At 41.7% G+C, this 19,441-nt stretch overlaps 1 protein-coding gene across 1 annotated transcript in view; it reads right to left on the minus strand.

The window, feature by feature from the left end:
* The window catches only part of itgb8 (integrin, beta 8), a 115,748-nt gene that overhangs the window by 80,629 nt on the left and 15,678 nt on the right, over nt 1-19,441 (minus strand). The window contains exons 6-8 of the mRNA XM_063043746.1: nt 19,176-19,334; nt 16,655-16,750; nt 14,301-14,390 (exon numbers count right to left, since the gene is read on the minus strand). Coding sequence (XP_062899816.1) covers nt 14,301-14,390; nt 16,655-16,750; nt 19,176-19,334 — 345 coding nt within the window. The remainder of the gene's footprint in view (nt 1-14,300; nt 14,391-16,654; nt 16,751-19,175; nt 19,335-19,441) is intronic.

The following is a 19,441-nucleotide window of genomic DNA, read 5'->3' on the forward strand; positions in this document are numbered from 1 at the left end:
AAACCTTCCCCAACAGCTCTAGCAAACCTGCCTACAAAGATCTTGGTCCCACTCACGTTGAGGTGTAACCCATCCTGTTTGAACAGGTCATACCTTCCCCGGAAGACAGCCCAGTAATCCAGAAATATGAGACCCTGCCCTCTGCACCACTTCCTCAGTCATTCTTTCATTTGTACTATCATCCTATTCCTGTCATGACCAGCACAGGGTAGTGGGAGTAATCCAGAGATTACTACCTTGGAGGTCCTACTCTTCTGCATCTTCCCCAACTTCCTATACTGACTGCGCAGGACTTCATCCGCCTTTCTACCTATGTTGTTGGTCCAACATGCATCACAACCTCTGCGGCGCACCTTCCCTTGGGGATCTTCTGTAGCCCCACAGACAAACTGAAACCTGGCACCTGGGAGGCAGCACACCATCTCAGCTTCTCGTCTGCAGCCAGAGAATCTGCTGTCCTTCCCCCTAGCTATCGAGTCTCCTATCTCTCTGTCCTGGCTTCACTCTTCCCTGCTGAGCCTCAGGTATAGCCACAGTACCACTGGCCAGGCTGCTGCTGCTGTGCCCTGACTAGTCATCTCCACAGCAGTATCCAAAGAGGTCTACTTGTTGCTGAGGGGTATGGCCAGAGGGGAGCCTGCACTGACGGCTCACTCCCTTTACTTCTTCTGGTAGTCACCCATCCACTATCTGAAGCCTCCACTCTGGGTATGACCACTTCAGCAAAAGGTTCACCAATGAGGCTTTGAGCCTTCCTTACGGTCCTGAGTGCATTTCAGCTCCTTGAGCTGGTTAGTCAGGAGCTGAAGTTGGGTGCAGTATCCAAATCAGCATGCTTGTTATTGGGGGGAAAGTCCACAGGGGTACAGTGAAGCATAAACAATGATTTCATCATTCTACCTATAGCCAAAATATGGTGGAAATGGTCGGACTATCTACTGCACAGTGCTCGCAGAGGCAAAGTTAACAGGGCAAGTTCAGAGCACAGAAACTCAGTGCTGGGAATCCATGGTCCATCAGTAACAGCTGAAATGCAAACACATGACAGAATGATAGACCTAGACCCCACTTGACAATTGCCATCAAACTAGAGAGTCAAAATTAGCTCAATCAGGACACAAGGGAACATGCCAGGAACTGCAATAGTTAGTAATGAAACATATAAACTCCTTTCTGAGGAGCGAATTGGATCCACTCCAATTTGCCTACCATCATGGCAGATGCCAATTCATTGGCTCTTCACTCGTCTCTGGAACATCTGGATGGTGAAGATGCATACATCAGGACGCTTTTCATTGTCTAGAACTCTGCACGCAAAACCATCATGCCCTCAAAACTAATCAATGAGCTCCAGGACCTAGGCCTTAATACCTCCTTGTGTAATTGGATTCTTGATTTCCTCACTTGCAGACTCCATTCAGCTCAAATTGGCAACAATATCTCCTCAACTATCGCCATCATCACAAGTTCACCACATGGCTGTATGCTTAGCACCCTACTCTGCTCATTTTACTGTGTGGCTGAGTACTGCTCCAACATCATACTTAAGTTTGCTGATGACATCACTGTTGTTGGCCGAACCAAAGGTGGCAATGAATCAGTATACCGGAGGAAAATTGAAAATTTGGCTGAATGGTGCCACAACAACAACAAGCTCTCAACATCAGCAAAACCAAACAGCAGATTTTTGACTACAGGAGGAGGAAACCATAGGTCCATGAGCCACTCCTCATCAGGGTATCAGATAACGTCAGTAATCGGAGCAGACTCAATGGGCCATGTGGCCTAATTTAGCTCCTAGGTCTTATAATTTTAAATTCCTTGGCGTTATTGTTTCAAAGGATCTGTCCTGGGACCAGTACGTAAGTGCCATTAGAAAGAAGGTACGGTAGCACCTCCACTTTCTTAGAAGTTTGTGAAGACTTGGCATGTCATCTACGACTTTGACAAATGTCCACAGATGCACAGTGCAGAGTATACTAACTGGTTGCATCATGGCCTGGTATGGAAACACCAATGCCCTTGAATGTTAAATCCTACAAAAATAAGTGAATACAGCCCAGTGTATCGAAGGTAAAGCTCTCCCCACCACTGAGCACATCTACAGGAAGTGCTGTCACAGGAAAACAGCATCCATTATCAAGGACCCCCACCATCCAGGCCTTGCTCTCTTCTTGCTGCCTCCATCAGGAAGGAGATCCAGGCCCCCACACCATCATGTTCAGAAACAGTATTAACCCTCAAGCATCAGGCTTCTGAACCAGAATGGCTAACTTCACACACCTTAACACTAAACTGATTCCACAACCCATGAACTCACTTTCAATGACTCTAGAACATAGGTTTTCAATATTATTTATGACTTATTCATCTATTATAATTTTGTTTTTCTTTTTGTTTTTGTACAACTTAATTGTGTATTGTATATTCGGTGTTCATCCATATTTTTGTGCATTTTTTTATTCTATAGTGTTTCTTTGTATTTACTGTGAATGCCCATAAGAAACTGGATCTCAGTCTATACAGTATGTACTTTCATATACATTTACTCTGGAACTTTGAAACTAATAGTAAATGTCAACACATTGCCAGACTTTTGAGATGGTAAGACATGCATGCACATAAGATACTGTTGACAGAGCAAAGTGATCCCACAACCTAAATGAGATTCTGCAGTGCAATCCCAAATGCCAGTGGACAACTAAATAGCTAACATGAATTGCTGGCTGCATGAACATCCCCATTTGTCAATGATGCTGGAGCATGCAACTAGTAGAGATTTTACAACAACCTCCAGTGAGATGTGCCAGATGATCCATTACAGCCCCTTCCCCAGGTGATAAATATCACTCAGTCAAATTCAGTGGATAGTAAGTGATGTGAAGAAAGTATCAAGTACCCAACTTCATAAGATCAGCTGTATTGTTGACAAGTTTGATAAGCCATTCCAACTACAACACAGGCATCCCGCTGACAAACTATAAAATTGTCACGTACAACTATAACCTTTTCCAAGCGCAATGCAGCCAATTACCCCTATCAACTGGCTCGCAAACCATGAACAAAGTGATCAGAAGGTCCACAAGGACACAGTAACAACCTCCTTGAAAACATTGTTGTCCTTGTTGGGTCTCAACACCTCTCTCTGTATCTGGATGCTGGACTTCTTGACAGAAAGGCCACAGTCAGTCAGTGTTGGCAGAAACACCTCTACCTCCATCACACTGAACACCGGCAACCCCCAGGACGGCATGCACAGCCCACTGTTGTTCACACTGCTGACAAATGACTGCACTACCTCCAGTTCAAACCAAATCATCATATTTGCTGATTACACAACAGTAGTTGGTCTCATCAACAACAAAGATAAGGCAGCATACACAGAAGAGATACAGTGTTGGTACAATGGTGCGTGCACACCAGCCTGGATGTCCTGCTCACTTAAAGTGAAGTGGTTTTCCACAGCCGCACCTTTCCAAGTGTAGTGATTGCCACAGGACCACTGTTCGGCTTGCTATACAGGAGGTCACTCGCATATGGCCTCTCCTACACTACTGTGTCTATAGCAACACCTTCACGTGGCATCCCTGTTCTTACAGAGTTTGCGATGTCATGGCACGACCGAGTGCATTACTGGGTGGGTGGGCTGGACACATCAACCTAGGTTAGCAACCAGCCGAGGAGAAGGACAACTCTGATTCCAAACCCAGGCAGATGGGACCCGTGAGCCTTACTAGGCAGTCTGTCTAGGAGAAGGAAAGCTCCGAAACTCAATCTACAGCCTTGCGGTCTCCACAGTCGGCGCAGCTCGCTGTGCCATTGTGGAATGCCCCCCAGTCTAAAGAGTGGAATTGGTTCACATGCACTGATCCTCACTGTAAACCTACGCAGTGTAGGCGAGAAGAAAATTTCTACAGCAATGGAATTTTCCCTCCTGATCTTCACAAGCGAAGAACCAGCCATCATAACCAAACGTTAATCAAGAGCATTTGAATACTATTTACTAGCTGCCTAAAACTCTTGTCAGATACTGAATTAAATGCTATGTTCACTTTTCGGACAAACTATAGGCAGCAATAGAAAGAATGTAGAAGAAATTCACCAGAATCTTGCCTGAAAAGGACGACTGAGAGTTTCATAAAAAAAAAGTAGGAGGGACATTATTATGATTGTCTTTTCATAAGTCAGGAAATCTAGGATTAGGTCACATGTTGAAGGTAAGAGGGAAAAATTTAAAGGAGATCTGTGGATTACGTTTTTTACATTTGGTGATGAATATCTGGAATGAGTTGGCTGAAGAAGTGGTGGAGGCAGATACAATTACAATTTGAAGGTTGTTTGGACAAAAACTTGGATATTAATGGTGCAGAGCAGGGGTTCCCAGCCTTATTTATGCCATGGATCCTTACCATTAACCAAGGGGTCTGTGGACACCAGGCTGGGAACCGCTGGTGTAGACAGATACAGACCTAACGTGGCCATCAGGCATGAGACAGGCTGAAAGGGACAGTTTCTATGCAGGATGTTTCCGTGATTCTAATGATATATTAGCACTGACCAGGAATGTACCACAGATTCACCCAAGCTTAAAAAGTTACATAACAACAAGTTACATAAACATTCTAAGAAGATTGAATGGATGATAAATTACTTAAGTGACTAAGCACAGCTCCAATCTCCTTTTCAAGTTTGCTGACAACACCAAGCTCGAATCAAATGTGGTGATGAATCAACACGTAGGAGGAAGATTGACAATCTGGCTGAGTGGTGTCACAACAGTGTCTTACTCAATGTCAGCAAAACCAAGGAGCTGATTATTGACTTCAGGAGGAGGAAATGAGAGGTCCATGAACCAATCCTCCTGTTATCATTTCCAAGGACTTGTCCTGGGCCCAGCAATTAAGTGCAGTTATGAAGAAAGCACAGCTGTGCCTCTACTTCCTTAGTAGCTTGTGAAGACCTGGCATGACATTTAAAGCTTTGACAAACCTCTATAGATGTGTGGCGGAGTGTATACTGACTCTCTGCATCACAGCCTGGTATGGAAAAAACAATGCCCTTGAATGGAAAATCCTGCAAAAAGTAGTGGAGCCCCCCCCCCCCGCCATTGAGCACACCTATACAAAACATTGTCACGGGAAGGCAGCATCCAATATCAGGGACCCCCACCACCCAAGGTCATGACATCTTCTCACTGCAGGTGTAGGGACCTGAGGACTCACACCACAGTCACACTGCAGTCTGTCATTGATTCCATTATGGTTATTATTCTATTATGGATTTATTGAGTTTGGCCACAAGAAAATGAATCTCAGGGTTGTATAAGGTGACATGTATATTCTTTGAACAGAAGTTTACTTTGAACTTTGATTTAAAATTAAAAAAGGAACAGGGTAGACATGGATAACTTTTTGCCTCTGGTGGTGAAAGTCCAGAACGAGCTAGTATTACACAGGTCTGAACTGTGCTGACATCTCAGGATGACTTCCTGGTGTATGCAGTCAAATGGAGGTGTGCTACCAGACAAATGGTAGTAAATGTGACTTTACTCTCTGTTACCGAAATGGCTGAAGATGGCCCCTGGATATATTCAGTATCCAAGCCACAGCTTCTTGCTAGGATAAGGGTCGGCATACAAACAGTCAGTCCTGGGTATGACTCCAAACTGCAACCGGTGATGAGGCTCTGATTGGGGACTTCCAGAGCTTTGGGGAAGGTGGAATTACCCCTTAGTCATTCATTGCTCCCAGGGCTGCTCTGACCTGGAACAGTAGCACCCGCAAGGGTTCCTGCTCAGGATACGAGCGAAGGCCAACGACAGATCTGGCAGGTTCAGCAGCTGAACTTATGACAGAGGAGGCGGATGAGCTAGGACCTCAAATGTCAACGGCTATAGTATAGGCGGATGAACATTTGGGAAGAGAAATGGTGATTTCTTTAGTTCGTCCAACGGTAGGCAATAGCAAGCTGTTGCAATTTGCTAAGAAAACCATGGTCAAACTCACAAAACGTATCACACAACAACAGCATCAAGAGGATCTCCAAGACAACTCTGAAGATGTTTCGCTCGGTAGGGTTGATTCTGGCCAGCAGGGGATCCCCGACCATCATCAAGCTACTGCTCATAAAATTAAAGTAACATAGAAGAAAATTATTGCCACTTGGAATGTAAGAACCCTATATCAAGCAGGAAGATTGGACAATGTGATAAATGAAATGGAAAGACGAAGATTTACACCATGGGAATTAGGGGAGTTCGTTGGATAAGTGCTGGAACATGTCAGATTAGAAATAAAACACTAGTTTATTCTTGTGAAACATCCCATACTAATGTAGTAGGAATTCTTAAGGATGAAAACATGGCAAAAAGTGTTTTAGGGCATTGGGCAATATCAGAAAGAATGCTCCTTGTTAGATTCAGAGGACAACCATTCGATTTAGCAATTATACAGGTATACGCACCAACAACAGGTGGAACAAATGAGGATATAGATAAATTCTATGAAGAGCTTGAACAAGCAAAGAATGGATGCAAATCTCAAGATATTGTTATTGTCATGTGAACTCTAACTGCTAGTAGGACAAGGTGCTGATGTAAATACATTAGGAAAATTTGGACTCGGGGAAAGAAATGAAAGAGGTGAGAAATGGGTAGAATGGTGCAAGATGAATAATCAGGTCATTATGAATACTTGCTTTAAAAACCATCCAAAACGCTTGTGGACCTGGAAAAGTCCAGGTGATAACACTGGAAATCAAATTGACTTTATTACTATAAACCAAAGATTTAGAAACTCAGTGACTCAATGCAAAACATATCCAGGTGCAGACTGTAATAGTGACCATAACCCAGTAGTATGTCATGTAAAAGTAAAACTTAAGAAACTAAAGAGGCAAAAAAACAATTAATTAAAGAAGATAACTTAAGACAAAAATTTACAATTGAAGTAAGGAACAGATTTCAATGTCTAGAAAAAGAATCTGTTGAAGATGATAGCAATCATGTAGAAATGAAATTTGACTCTCTAAAGGATGCCTTGGTAGAATTAGCAAAGTCAGAGGTTCCTAAAAAAGAAAAAAAGCACAAAGAATAAATGGATGACAGATGAAATAATCAAAAATCTAATGGAAGAAAGGAGATGGAAGAAAGCAAATCCTATAGAATACAAGTCCTTAGATAAAAAAGTTAAAAGTTTATGTCAAAAAGCCAAAGAAGAACTGCTAAACCAGGAACGTGAGCAAATAGAAAGAATCCCTATTACTGATCTAAAGAGGTTACATCAACAAATCAAGAATATCACTGGTAAAAATTTCCTCTGATCTTCAGGCGGATGTTTGAAAGCAAAGGATGGTGCCATTATCATGGAAAAAGATGAGATTATGAACAGATGGACTGAGTACATTCAGGAATTGTTTGAAAACAATCGAGGCGAAAAACCAGAAATTAAGAAAAACATTGAAGGTCCAAGTATTTTAAAATCTGAAGTTCGTAATGCAATAAATAAGATGAAGAAAGGAAAGTCAGCAGGTCCTGATGAATTAGTAATAGAACAAATTATTGCCCTTGAAGATTATGGAATTGAAAAACTTACTGATTCAATCAATGACATTTATGAGATTGGAATAACAGCAGAAGAGCTAAAAGTAAGACACAAGCTGAAATAAGCAAAGAACAATGTGGTTTCCTGAAAGACAAAGGTACAAGAAACGCAATATTGATGTTAAGGATACTATCAGAACGAGCTATTCAAGTGCAAAAAGATTTGTTTGTTTGTTTTATCGACTACACAAAAGCATTTGATAAAGTGAAGCACAATAAGTTATTTGAAATATTACAGAAAACTCTAGATCTAGATTCAAAAGACCTCCGCCTAATCAGAAATCTGTACTGGGAACAAACTGCCGCTGTAAGAATAGATAGAGATGTGAGTCAGTTTACGAAAATCAAGAGAGGCATTAGACAAGGGTGTGTTTTCTCCCCTGATTTATTTAATGTGTACAGTGAAACAATATTACAAAAAATAAGAGACATCTTAGGAATCACAGTTTGCAGTGAAAACATCAATAATTTCAGATATGCAGATGACACTGTGTTAATTGCAAGTACGGAGGAAGAACTACAAAATTTAATTGATATAGTTGTTGAAGACAGTGCAAAAATGGGTCTATCTATCAATTGCAAAAAGACAGAATGTATGGTGATATCCAAAAAGAAGGTGAATCCTATCTGTAGGCTGAGAATAAATGGGGGAGACATAAGACAAGTAAAGAACTTTTGCTACTTAGGAAGCTGGGTGACATCAGATGGCAGGTGCGACATGGACATCAAAAAAAGAATAGGGATGGCAAAATACACCTTTACAAGAATGAAGAGTATACTGACGAATACTAAACTAGGCATGACAACCCACCTCAGAGTACTGAAATGTTACGTTTATCCAGTTATGTTATATGGCTCAGAACGTTGGACAATATCTAGTAACATGAGGAAACGAATTGTAGCAGCAAAGATGTAGTTTTTGAGGAGGATGCAAAGAATATCATGGACGAAACAAGTATCTAACAAGGATGTCATGATGTGACAAAATACCAAGTTATCAGAAGATTGAGGCCGATAAGAAAGACAATGGGGGAACTTTCAGAAATGTTAATGGGAGACGAGAGAGATTACGAAAGGAGACACAGTTCCGAATATTGTCAGAGACCAGTTGCTTTGAACCTGAACTGTTTGAAGTTTGATGGACAGGCAATACCCCAGCAGGGGGATAAAAGGAACAGGTTCGTTAAGGCAACAGACACACACACGACACCACAAGATAACAAGACCCTGGAAAAGCGGTGTGCCCCCACAAGTTGGTGGGAGTTTTGGAGGTCTGGTCGCAGGACCAACCATAGACGCACAGGGTGAGAAGGTACGGTCGGCGGGAACCTGGTGTGTGTGTCCACCCTTGCCTGGGTGCCGGGTTCACTGCAAAAGCACGATTGTATCCGGAACAGAGGTGTCACAGTCGGTGACCTCAGAAGACATTAAAAAGTGCTCGCGCCGATAGCTAACTGCGAAGAACAAAGGTCGGTCTGTTGAATCCGATTTGAATATCATCATTCGCTCTCGCTCTCTCTCTCTCTCTCTCTCTCTCTCCCCAACGGCACGACAGCGATTACTGCGAACTGAAACTGAACTGAACTCTGTGTCACTTGAGACTGATCATTTTACCCCTAGACTGCGATAGAGTTTGATTGATCCTATTATCCTAGTTCTGTGTACATGTGTGTTTATTCATTGCTAACCTGTTGCATTTATATCCTTACCATTAGAGTACTGTGTTACTTATTTCTTTAATAAAACTTTCTTAGTTCCAGTAATCCAGACTCCAACTAAGTGGTCCATTTCTGCTGGTTTGGCAACCCAGTTACAAGGTACGTAACAATGAACAGAGCAAACACAAAAACAGAAATAATGTATGAGATCATGAAAAGACAACGTAACTTCATTGGACATGTGTTTAGGAAAGAAGAGTTAGAATGCACGGTAATTATGGGAAAAATTGAAGGGAAGAAAGCAAGAGGAAGACAAAAACAAATGATGATGGAGACAGCAGCCAGAGAATTGGAAATGAATACCAATGAATTGATCCACTTGACCCGAAACAGGAGTGTGTGGGCCATGGCAGTCAAAGCTCAAACTGGGCACGGCACCTGATGATGATGATGATACAGTCAGCCCAGAACAGGGATACTGTCAACGGAAAACAGTAAATGCTTCACTTATTTCACTTTATTTTTACATGTTTTGATATTTATTATTATTTTAAAATTCTGATAATTCAGTATACCTTTTAAAAATTTATTTCAACCTGTCTGAACAGGTTTTCCTCGGAGGAGACTGCATACCAGGCTGAGGCCTTCTCTCAATAGGATTCATGCTTGCTTAAAGCCTCTATGGTGAAGGGTGTGATCCACCTGACCATAAACTGTACATCCAAAGAATAAGCAGTCTGTAGGTATGTACAGAGCTTGGGCAGTGAGTAAGAACAGCAGGAAATCGAATCCATTAAATTCAGAGAGCAGTCATTCAGAGTTAAACTAGGGAAACATCAGCACAAATGACAGAGCTAAAGCCATTCCTAAAATGTTTCGCCTGCTGGAACCACTGGGATCTTCACCACACAGTATAGTAGATTTGTATTTGGTAAAGGTAACAAGGGGTACAAGGCATTGAGTTACTCAGCTCTCTGAATGTTCAGCAAAGCAAGCTCGGAAGGCTAAATGACCCACTGCTCTTCCCTGCTGTGCCTCAGTCTCTTTCCTGTCTTGCTGCACATTTGGCTATCCGGGGGAATTCCACCATCAACAAATATTATTGTTTCTCTCATCTGTCCTTGTTTCTGTACACATTCAAGTTTCTTTGCTAAATGGGGTTAGGCAGGTTAAATTTCAAATTGCTCTACAATGCCACCAGGCTTCAGTGAAATACAGCATATGACTTAATTATATGCTTGTCTTCCCTTTTATGCTTGTATGCAGCTTCTAAGAACTGCTGCACTCTGAATGCCCTGCCAAACAATTGTCTGGAGCCCCTTGCATTTGTGGAAAATATCCAGTGAACATGTTAATATTGAATCAACTCAACCTCCTGAATTTCAGGAATTTGGAAGCAATCTTCAATAGAAGAGTAACTAAATCTTTCCTAAGATCAGAAGCTGGCCCTGAAGGTTTGATACGAATAAACAGCTTAGTGGAACAACAAAGTGGCTCTGTTCTTTCAAGATAACAGGGTGACTACTTAACTGCAGTATTACTTGTTCTTTGTGACCTGATTATACAGTAGAGGTTGACAATGGGCAAAAAGCCAAAAACTCAGCTCGGTAACAATTATAATGACATAATTTTGGCAAAATAACTTATTTTAAAGCAGTCTAATTTGACATAGTTAGGATTCCAGAATAAAAATTGCCCACCTGGACAAGGTATTTTCCTGGGATTAGAGGAGCCTACAGATCTGTTGTACCAAACAACAGTCAGGGCCAGTGGGCAACAAAATTGTGTCAGTACAATGATAATGGACGAAAGTGAAACAACAGCTCCTCTTTACAACAACACCACCCCCACCTGAAACCATCATTCCATTTCGAAAATGTCAATTTGGCAATGTCCAAATAATCCAATCACAAACAAAAGAAAATCAGCAGATGCTGGAAATCCAGATAACACACACAAAATGCTGGAGGAACTCAGCAGGCCAGGCGGCATCTATGGAAAAGAATATGGTCAACATTTTGGGCCAGGACCCTTCAGCAGCGCAAGAAAGGAAAAGAGGAGTCGGAGTTGAAAGGTAGGGGGAGGGGAGGGAGAAACACAAGGTGATAGGCGAATCTGGAAGGGAGAGAAGTGAAGTAAAGAGCTGGGAAATTGATTGGTGAAAGAGATACAGGGCTGGAGAATGGGGAGTCTGATAGGAGAGGATAGAAGGCCATGGAAGAAAGAAAAAAGGGGAAGAGTACCAGAGGGAGGCGATGGGCAAGCAAGTAGATAAGGTGAGAGGGAAAAGGGGATGGGCAATGGTGAAGGAGACAGACATCCCACCTCTCCCAGAAGTTCCGGGAGTCTCCCGCATATTAATAGCGGCTCCCTGATGCCCGCAAATTATATACAATATCACGGAAATCAACTTTTTTGAGAGCGAGCGAGCAAGCGAGAGAGAGAAAGCGAGAGTGCGAGAGCGACCATGAGAGAGAGAGCGCATGAGAGAGCAAGAGCACGCAAACAAGAGTGCGAGAGAGCGTGCGAGTGAGCACAAAGAGTGACCACGAGAGAGACAGAGAGAGAGAGAAAGAGAGAGAGAGCACGCCATGGCAGAGTGTTCCAAAAAAAATATAAAACTTATGTCACCCCAGACTACACTAAAGTGTACCCCTGCCTAATAGGGGTCAAAATAATCACAGTGTTGCTCGCTGCACTGTTTGCAACAGTGACTTTTCTATTGCCCATGGTGGGTTAAAATGTAAAAGACATGTTGAGGTGAGTTTAACAGGTGTCATTCGTTCATTAGCATAGCTAACGTTATTTAAACCAGCTGGCCAGCTGCTAAGGAGCTACTCTATTGCAGACATCCCACCTCTCCCGGAAGTTCCAGGAATCTCCTGCAAATTGATGGTGCTACCTCCCTGAAATGAGTTTTTGCAGGGTGGGATGCCTGAGGAGAGGTGGGGGCCATTACTGGAAATCTGAGAAATCGATGTTTGTGTCACCAGGTTGGAGGCTATCCAGATGGAATATCAGGTGCTGTTCCTCCAACCTGAGTGTGGCCTCATCCCGACAGTAGAGACAGCATGTTGGAATAGGAATGGGAAGTGGAATTAAAATGGGTGGTTACTGGGAGATCCCACTCTTTCTGGCAGATGGAGCGTAAGTGCTCGGCAAATGGTCTCCCTGTTTACGTTGTGTCTCATCAATGCAGGAGGCTACACCGGGAGCACCAGACACAGTGATTGACCCCAACAGACTCACAGGTGAAGTGTCCCCTTTTTCTTTCTTCCATGGCCTTCTGTCCTCTCTTATTAGATTCCCCCTTCTCCAGTCTTGTATCTCTTTCACCAATCAGCTTCCCAGCTCTTTACTTCACCCTTCCCCCTCCAAGTTTCATCCATCACCTTGCGTTTCCCCCACCTTTTAAATTTACTCTTTTTTTTTCCCACCAGTCCTGCCAAAGGGTCCCAGCCCGAAACATCAACTGTACTCTTTTCCATAGATGCTGCCTGGCCTGCTGAGTTCCTCCAGTATGTTGTGTGTGTTCCAAATCATCCATTTGGGTCTCTGTTTTGCAAATCAATTGAGTTTAGAATGAGCCAGCTTGTTACTCAGGACTCCAGGAAAGCAACATACTAACGAGAAACAGCATAAGATATATTCAGTAGAAAAATGCTTTATAAAAAAGTGCAAAGAACAAAACTATATCCCCACAAGTCCTCAGGCAATCTGCAGCAATAATTACTTTTCATTTGAAATCCATAATCATTCCTTACTGATTAATGGTCTGAATTTCTTCCCTACTACCAGTCACTGAATCATGATATATTCTGGTGGCCATGGTTGGTCTTCAACTCTGGGCACCTACCTCCAGCACTTCTGACCCAGCAGTCCATCAATAGGGCCAGCTGCTGAGAGGGCAAGAGTGGAAATATGGTAAAGAGGGTGCATTTCCTCTATTTTCATTATTTCTTTTTATCCTGTGAAATACACTTTTGTGCCCTTCCCGTACGTACCAGTGGCTATAATGCTGGGTTGGTAATCATGTGGGCTAACCACTTGATTTGCTCTGCTAACAGTCATTTCATTCTGTGTGTGCAACACTTGAAAGCACAAACTTCTCTTAACGTACTAGCAAAAATCAATTCACTAACATACTAAGTTCTGTATTATAAAAGCTCTGATATGAAATCTATTCATCCTAATGTAATACATGCGCATTTTATAAAATGCATATCAGAGTAAAGTGTTCAAGCCATTTGCTTACTCTTGGCTCCAAAAGCTTTCAGGAGCTACCTGATTCAATGGGTTGATCAAGAAGCATTGAAAGGATTAATTCCTTTGTACAGCAACCTGTTTTACTAACTTGAAGTGACACCTCCCAAAGGAATGAACAACAGATGTCTTGTATGATCTATGATAAAAACTGAATAAAAGGAGGAAAGCCATATTTTTAATAAATGGGAATGAAGAGAGAATACTTTGATAATTCTCAATACAACCTTGGGCATTTTACAGAGCATACCACGGTTCTTCTTCTGTCAAGCTAAATGTTTCATCCGATTTTTTACATCAACATCCAATTAACTCTAAATATTTACTTTTGCCTGGGAGATTTCTAAGACAATATTTACCTAAACATTGACACTTGGTAATAAATCCTTTTGCTGTTATTCAGGCACTTTGTCACAGTGAATGTAAATGTTACAAATGGCATTAAATTGAAAACAAAATGTATCAGAATACTCGCAACCCATTGTACAAATGAATAGTTATATCAAGATTGAATAAAAAAAGTCCATATTTTTTGGAAATATTAGCCATCGTTGTAAAACTTCAGGTAGTAGTTTGGAAGGCTCTGAAAATGTTATTGTACAACTGGGTTAAAATTTATGTTAGAAAGATAAAAATGGTCCAGTAACATGAATCTAACGTCTACAAACAAAGCTGTAACAATCCTAGACTACAAATGTGATTGCTGAAGTGTTTAATCATTCATTAAGATATGCATTTTCACATACTCATGCAGAGTGATATCAAGGGTAGCACCATACCTGATAGGCGCCTTCCACTAGTTCAGAGAGGTTTGACAGTTCTGAATTTAGCTGCCTAGCAAATGCACCAGGCATCAGGGGAAGAAGATCCTTCAAGCAAAATAGAGAATTGATTTATTTTTAAATTAATCTTTTTTTTTGCAAAAAGGCTTCCAAGAAAAGTGGAATCATTAAAATCAATAACAACCACAAAAAATTGTTTAAATTCTATATTTAAAACTGACATGAACGATCAATTCTTAGATTTGCTACATCCAATTGTTCATGTGAGCACAAATGACCCCTGAAAAGAATAACCTTAGAAAATTGCTATAAATTTTGTTTCGTTTGGAGTGATTTTACGCTGTAACAATTCTACCAACAATTATAATGTACCTTCAACTGCTGTTTGAAATCTTATTAGCTGCATTTAGTGATAATTCAGTCATCAAAGCAATGAACGTGCAGCCCTTCGTACTCCCCGCCTATCACCTCCTAGCCTATGTCACTATTTCCACTCTTACTATCTGCCTATCATTCCAATTCACCAGATCTAACTATCACTTGCTGGTGTTTGTTTCACTTCTTGATTCTTTATACTGGATATCTCCCCTCTACATTTCAATCCAGTTGAAAAAGTCTCAACCCAGAATCTGACTGTTCATTCTCCTTCACAGATGCTGCCTGGCTCACCGTTTTTCTAGAAACATAGAAAACCTACAGCACAATACAGGCCTTTCGGCCCACAAAGCCGTGCTGAACATGTCCTTACCTTAGAAATTACCTCGGGTTACCCATAGCCCTCTATTTTTCTAAGCTTCATGTGCCAAATGTTCCAGATTCCACTATCTGCAGTCTCTTGTATCCCTGCTTTACATGTAACCTGATCAACTGCAAAATAATTCACTTTTCATAGGAAAGTGAAATCAGGAAAGTTAGATCAGTTGCAGATATGGGTAGAGAAATGGCCGATTGAGATTAACCCAGATAAATGTGAGATGATACACCTTGGTAAGGAAATGCAAGAAAACAGTGCACTGTTAAGGGCAAGACCCTTTAGCAGTGATGCTGAGAGGAGAGATCTTGGGATCCAAGTTTATAGTGGCTATACAGGTTGATAGAGTGATTACGATGGCTTATGAAATGCTTGCTTTATAAGTCAAGGCATTGAGTTATGCTGCAACTTTGTAAAATTCTGGTTAGGCCACATCTGGAGTATTGCATACATTTCTGGTCGCCCCACTATAAGAAGGATATTGAGGCTTTGGTGAGGGTGCAGAAGAGGTTTACCAGGAAACGCCTGGTTTAGAGGGCATGTGCTATCATGCGAGGCTGGACAAACTTGGTCTGTTTTCTCTGGAGCATCGGAAGCTGAGGATAATATCTAATAGAGGTTTACAAGATTATGAGAGACATAGATAGAATGGACAGAGTATCTTTTTCTCAGGGTAGAAATGTCTAATACCAGAGGGCATGCATTGGAGGTGAGAGGGGGCAGGTTCAAAGGGGATGTGAAGGTTATGTTTTTTCACTCAAGAGAGTGGTGGATGCGCTGCCTGGTATGGTGGTAGAGGCAAATACATAGAAACATAGAAACATAGAAAATAGGTGCAGGAGTAGGCCATTCGGCCCTTCGAGCCTGCACCGCCATTTATTATGATCATGGCTGATCATCCAACTCAGAACCCAGCCTTCCCTCCATACCCCCTGACCCCTGTAGCCACAAGGGCCATATCTAACTTCCTTTTAAACATAGCTAATGAACTGGCCTCAACAGTTTGCTGTGGCAGAGAATTCCACAGATTCACCACTCTCTGTGTGAAGAAGTTTTTCCTAACCTCGGTCCTAAAAGGCTTCCCCTCTATCCTCAAACTGTGACCCCTCGTTCTAGACCTCCCCAACATCGGGAACAATCTTCCCGCATCTAGCCTGTCCAATCCCTTTAGGATCTTATACGTTTCAATCAGATCCCCCCTCAATCTTCTAAATTCCAACGAGTACAAGCCCAGTTCATCCAGTCTTTCTTCATATGAAAGACCTGCCATCCCAGGAATCAATCTGGTGAACCTTCTTTGTACTCCCTCTATGGCAAAGATGTCTTTCCTCAGATTAGGGGACCAAAACTGCACACAATACATTACAGGCTTTTTAAGAAACAATTAGATAGGCACATGAATGTGACGATGATGGAGGAATACAGATATTGTGTAGTTAGGAGGGATACATTTTTGGGAGGGTTTTATTTAGCTGGTTTGGCACAACATTGGGCTGTGGTCTGAAGGCCTGTTCCTGTGCTGTACTTTCCTATGTTCTAAGTTCTATGAACTGCCAACACTGCATCAAACTTTCCCTAATGTTAGCAATGGTGAGCTCACCTTGTACCAGTTAATGCTTGATCCCTGAATTGCAAAAATTACATGGATACTATTTTCCAGCAACTTATCCACAAGCAATCCCAGAGATGGATGCTCCTGTTAAAAGAATGGATCAGTGTTATACACGACATGGTGAGAGCATTTTGGAAAGATCTGTGAAGAGCATTTTGTGCTTAGCATGACCATATAATTAAAGGATTTGTCCTTATCTAATTAGAGTAAATTGGGTATAATTCACATATACATTTCTGTGACCTTAGTTTTAAATACTAGCTGCTTAAACATGACAATCCGAGATAAGTTAGCCATATCTAGACATCAGCAGCACCTAAAAACATTTGAAAATGGATACAACCATACCTTGGTTTTAAACGACCAGACCCTTTTCCTCAACCTTATCTAATTATTTAGGATTCTCACAATCATAAAATCTCTTCAACATCTATATTATAAAGTCCCTTAAGATCTTGTATGTTTGAATAAGGTCTTCCATTCCACAGTCTTATCAGCTCCTAGGTATAGAGACCTAGACCTTCTGGCCCCACTTGAGCGGATAACACTCCCATCCAGAACTTAGCCTGGTGAAGCTCCTTTGTTCTGTCATCAACATTAATAAGCCTGTTTTTAGGTAGGGGGAGCAAAAACTGTGCACAGTCCTCTAGGTGTGGCCTCAACAATAATCTGTACAACTGTAATAAACTTTCTTACTTGATTCCAAATCTGGTTGCAATGGAGCCCAACATTGTCATACCTTTTTAACTTTCATGTACGGGAACATCTAGATTCCTCCGAACTTCACTCATGTGCAGTATCTTTTCATTTAGATAATAATCCACCTTTTTTCTGTGACTGGGGTGCATGACCTTGCACATTCCGCACATTAAAATACACCTGCAAAGTTTTCACCCAATCATTCTATCACAATCGCTATCTATATCCCATTGCAGAAGCACAATGTCCTCCTCACAACATTTCTATTTATTTTAGTACCGATAAAATTACATCTTTATTTGGTATTTTTGGAGCCTGGTATTCACAATTTCATGAGTTCACTGCCTGTTTGGGAGAGAATCCCTTGAACTGGCTCCTCAGAAGAAGGTCAATAAGATTGTGATATGGGAAGAGAATCAGTGGGAATAAATCTCGATGACTGCCAGTTTGATCTACCAGATACCATCACCAGATGTCATTCTTTCAGCATATGAAGTAAAATGTAAAAAGTAGAATGCCTAGAGATACCAAAGATCTGAAATAACCAAAAAAAACTCAACAGGTCAAGCAGCATCTGTGCAAAGAGAAACATGGTTAACATTTTCTGCCCTGTAATTAATGGTGAAGATGTGAAACATGACCAGCAGGCCAGACCAGACAAAGAGAAGGAGAAGAACTGAAATAAAACTACAACAAACACAAAATGATGGGGAAACTTGGCAGGTCAGGCAGTGATTACAGAAATGAATCAACAGTCGACATTTCGGGCCAAGATCCTTCATCAGGACTGGAAAGGGAGGTGGAAGATGCCAGAATAAGATGGTGGGGGGGAGGGAGGACAAGCTAGAAAGTGATAAATTAAGCCAAGTGGGTGGCTGGGGGAGGGGGGGAAGAAGCAAGAAGCTGTGTGGTGATAACTGGAAATGGCAAAGTTCTGGAGAAGAAGGAATCTGATAAGAGAGGAGAATGCACCATGGGAGAAAGAGAAAGAGCCATAAAGCAGCCAGCATAATCAATTACACCTCCCACCACTGAGATACTCCCTCTTCTCCTCTTCCAGAAAATACAAAAGGCTGAAAGCAGATATAAACCAGGTTCAAGAACAGGTTCTGACTCTAGAACAGGCCTCTTGTATGATAAGGTGGACTCCTGACCTCACGATCAACCTCATTATGATCCCACAGCACTCTTTTGTTTACCTGCACTGCATTGTTATTGTTTTACCCTGTACCATCTCAATGCACTGTGTAATGACTGCATCTATGTGAATACTATGCAAGACAAGCTTTCCACTCACTGGATCTTGGTACACGTGACAATAATCAACCAGTGCAATAAGCCAATATTCTCTCCACTCCTGCCTCCCTCTGTGATGTAAAACATTGTTATTTCCAGAATCATTGACCTGAAACACCCTGTTCCCACCTCCACAGATGCTGCTTGACCTGCTATTTCCAGCATTTTCCATTCAGAAAGGGGAAGAGAAGGGAAGAGAAGAGGAAAAGGGATAGAAAGGAATTCAAATCACAAGTTGAAAGTCATGGTGTGAATCCAGTTCACTGTCTGATTTCCCCAGGTTAAGGCTTCAAGACGAGTAATTTTTTGGAAATCAAAATAAATGTATTCTCCCCAGACAAATAATCTGGCCTCAATAACATTTATGGTGTTATATTGGTAACAAAATATGGCTGTAGGGGAGGGGAAGGTGATGAGTAATGAAAAAGAGAATCTTCTATGTGCATTCATGAAATATACTGCAATATATATTTTCCCAGGTATCACAAAGCAATTAAGCATTGAATTACCTTACCATAACAGTCGAATGAGTGTACATATTGTCCTTTAGGTGGCAGTTCCCATCGTTAGGCAGGACAATACCTCCCAATCTGCTGTCAAGTGCCAAGTGAGATAGCTGATCAGTTATTAGCAGCAGCAATCGTTTTGCTTCCTTACGCCATCCTATTTGGCTCTAAACCAAAAGAAAGAAAGTAGTTTTTATTTTTAAGTACTCGATTATAACAGTCAGTGAAGACCCAGGGAGAATTGGAATCTGATCTCTTTGGGCAAATGACGGTA

This window comes from Mobula hypostoma, chromosome 3 (genome assembly GCF_963921235.1).
Source record: "Mobula hypostoma chromosome 3, sMobHyp1.1, whole genome shotgun sequence".
Taxonomy (NCBI): Eukaryota; Metazoa; Chordata; class Chondrichthyes; order Myliobatiformes; family Myliobatidae; genus Mobula; species Mobula hypostoma.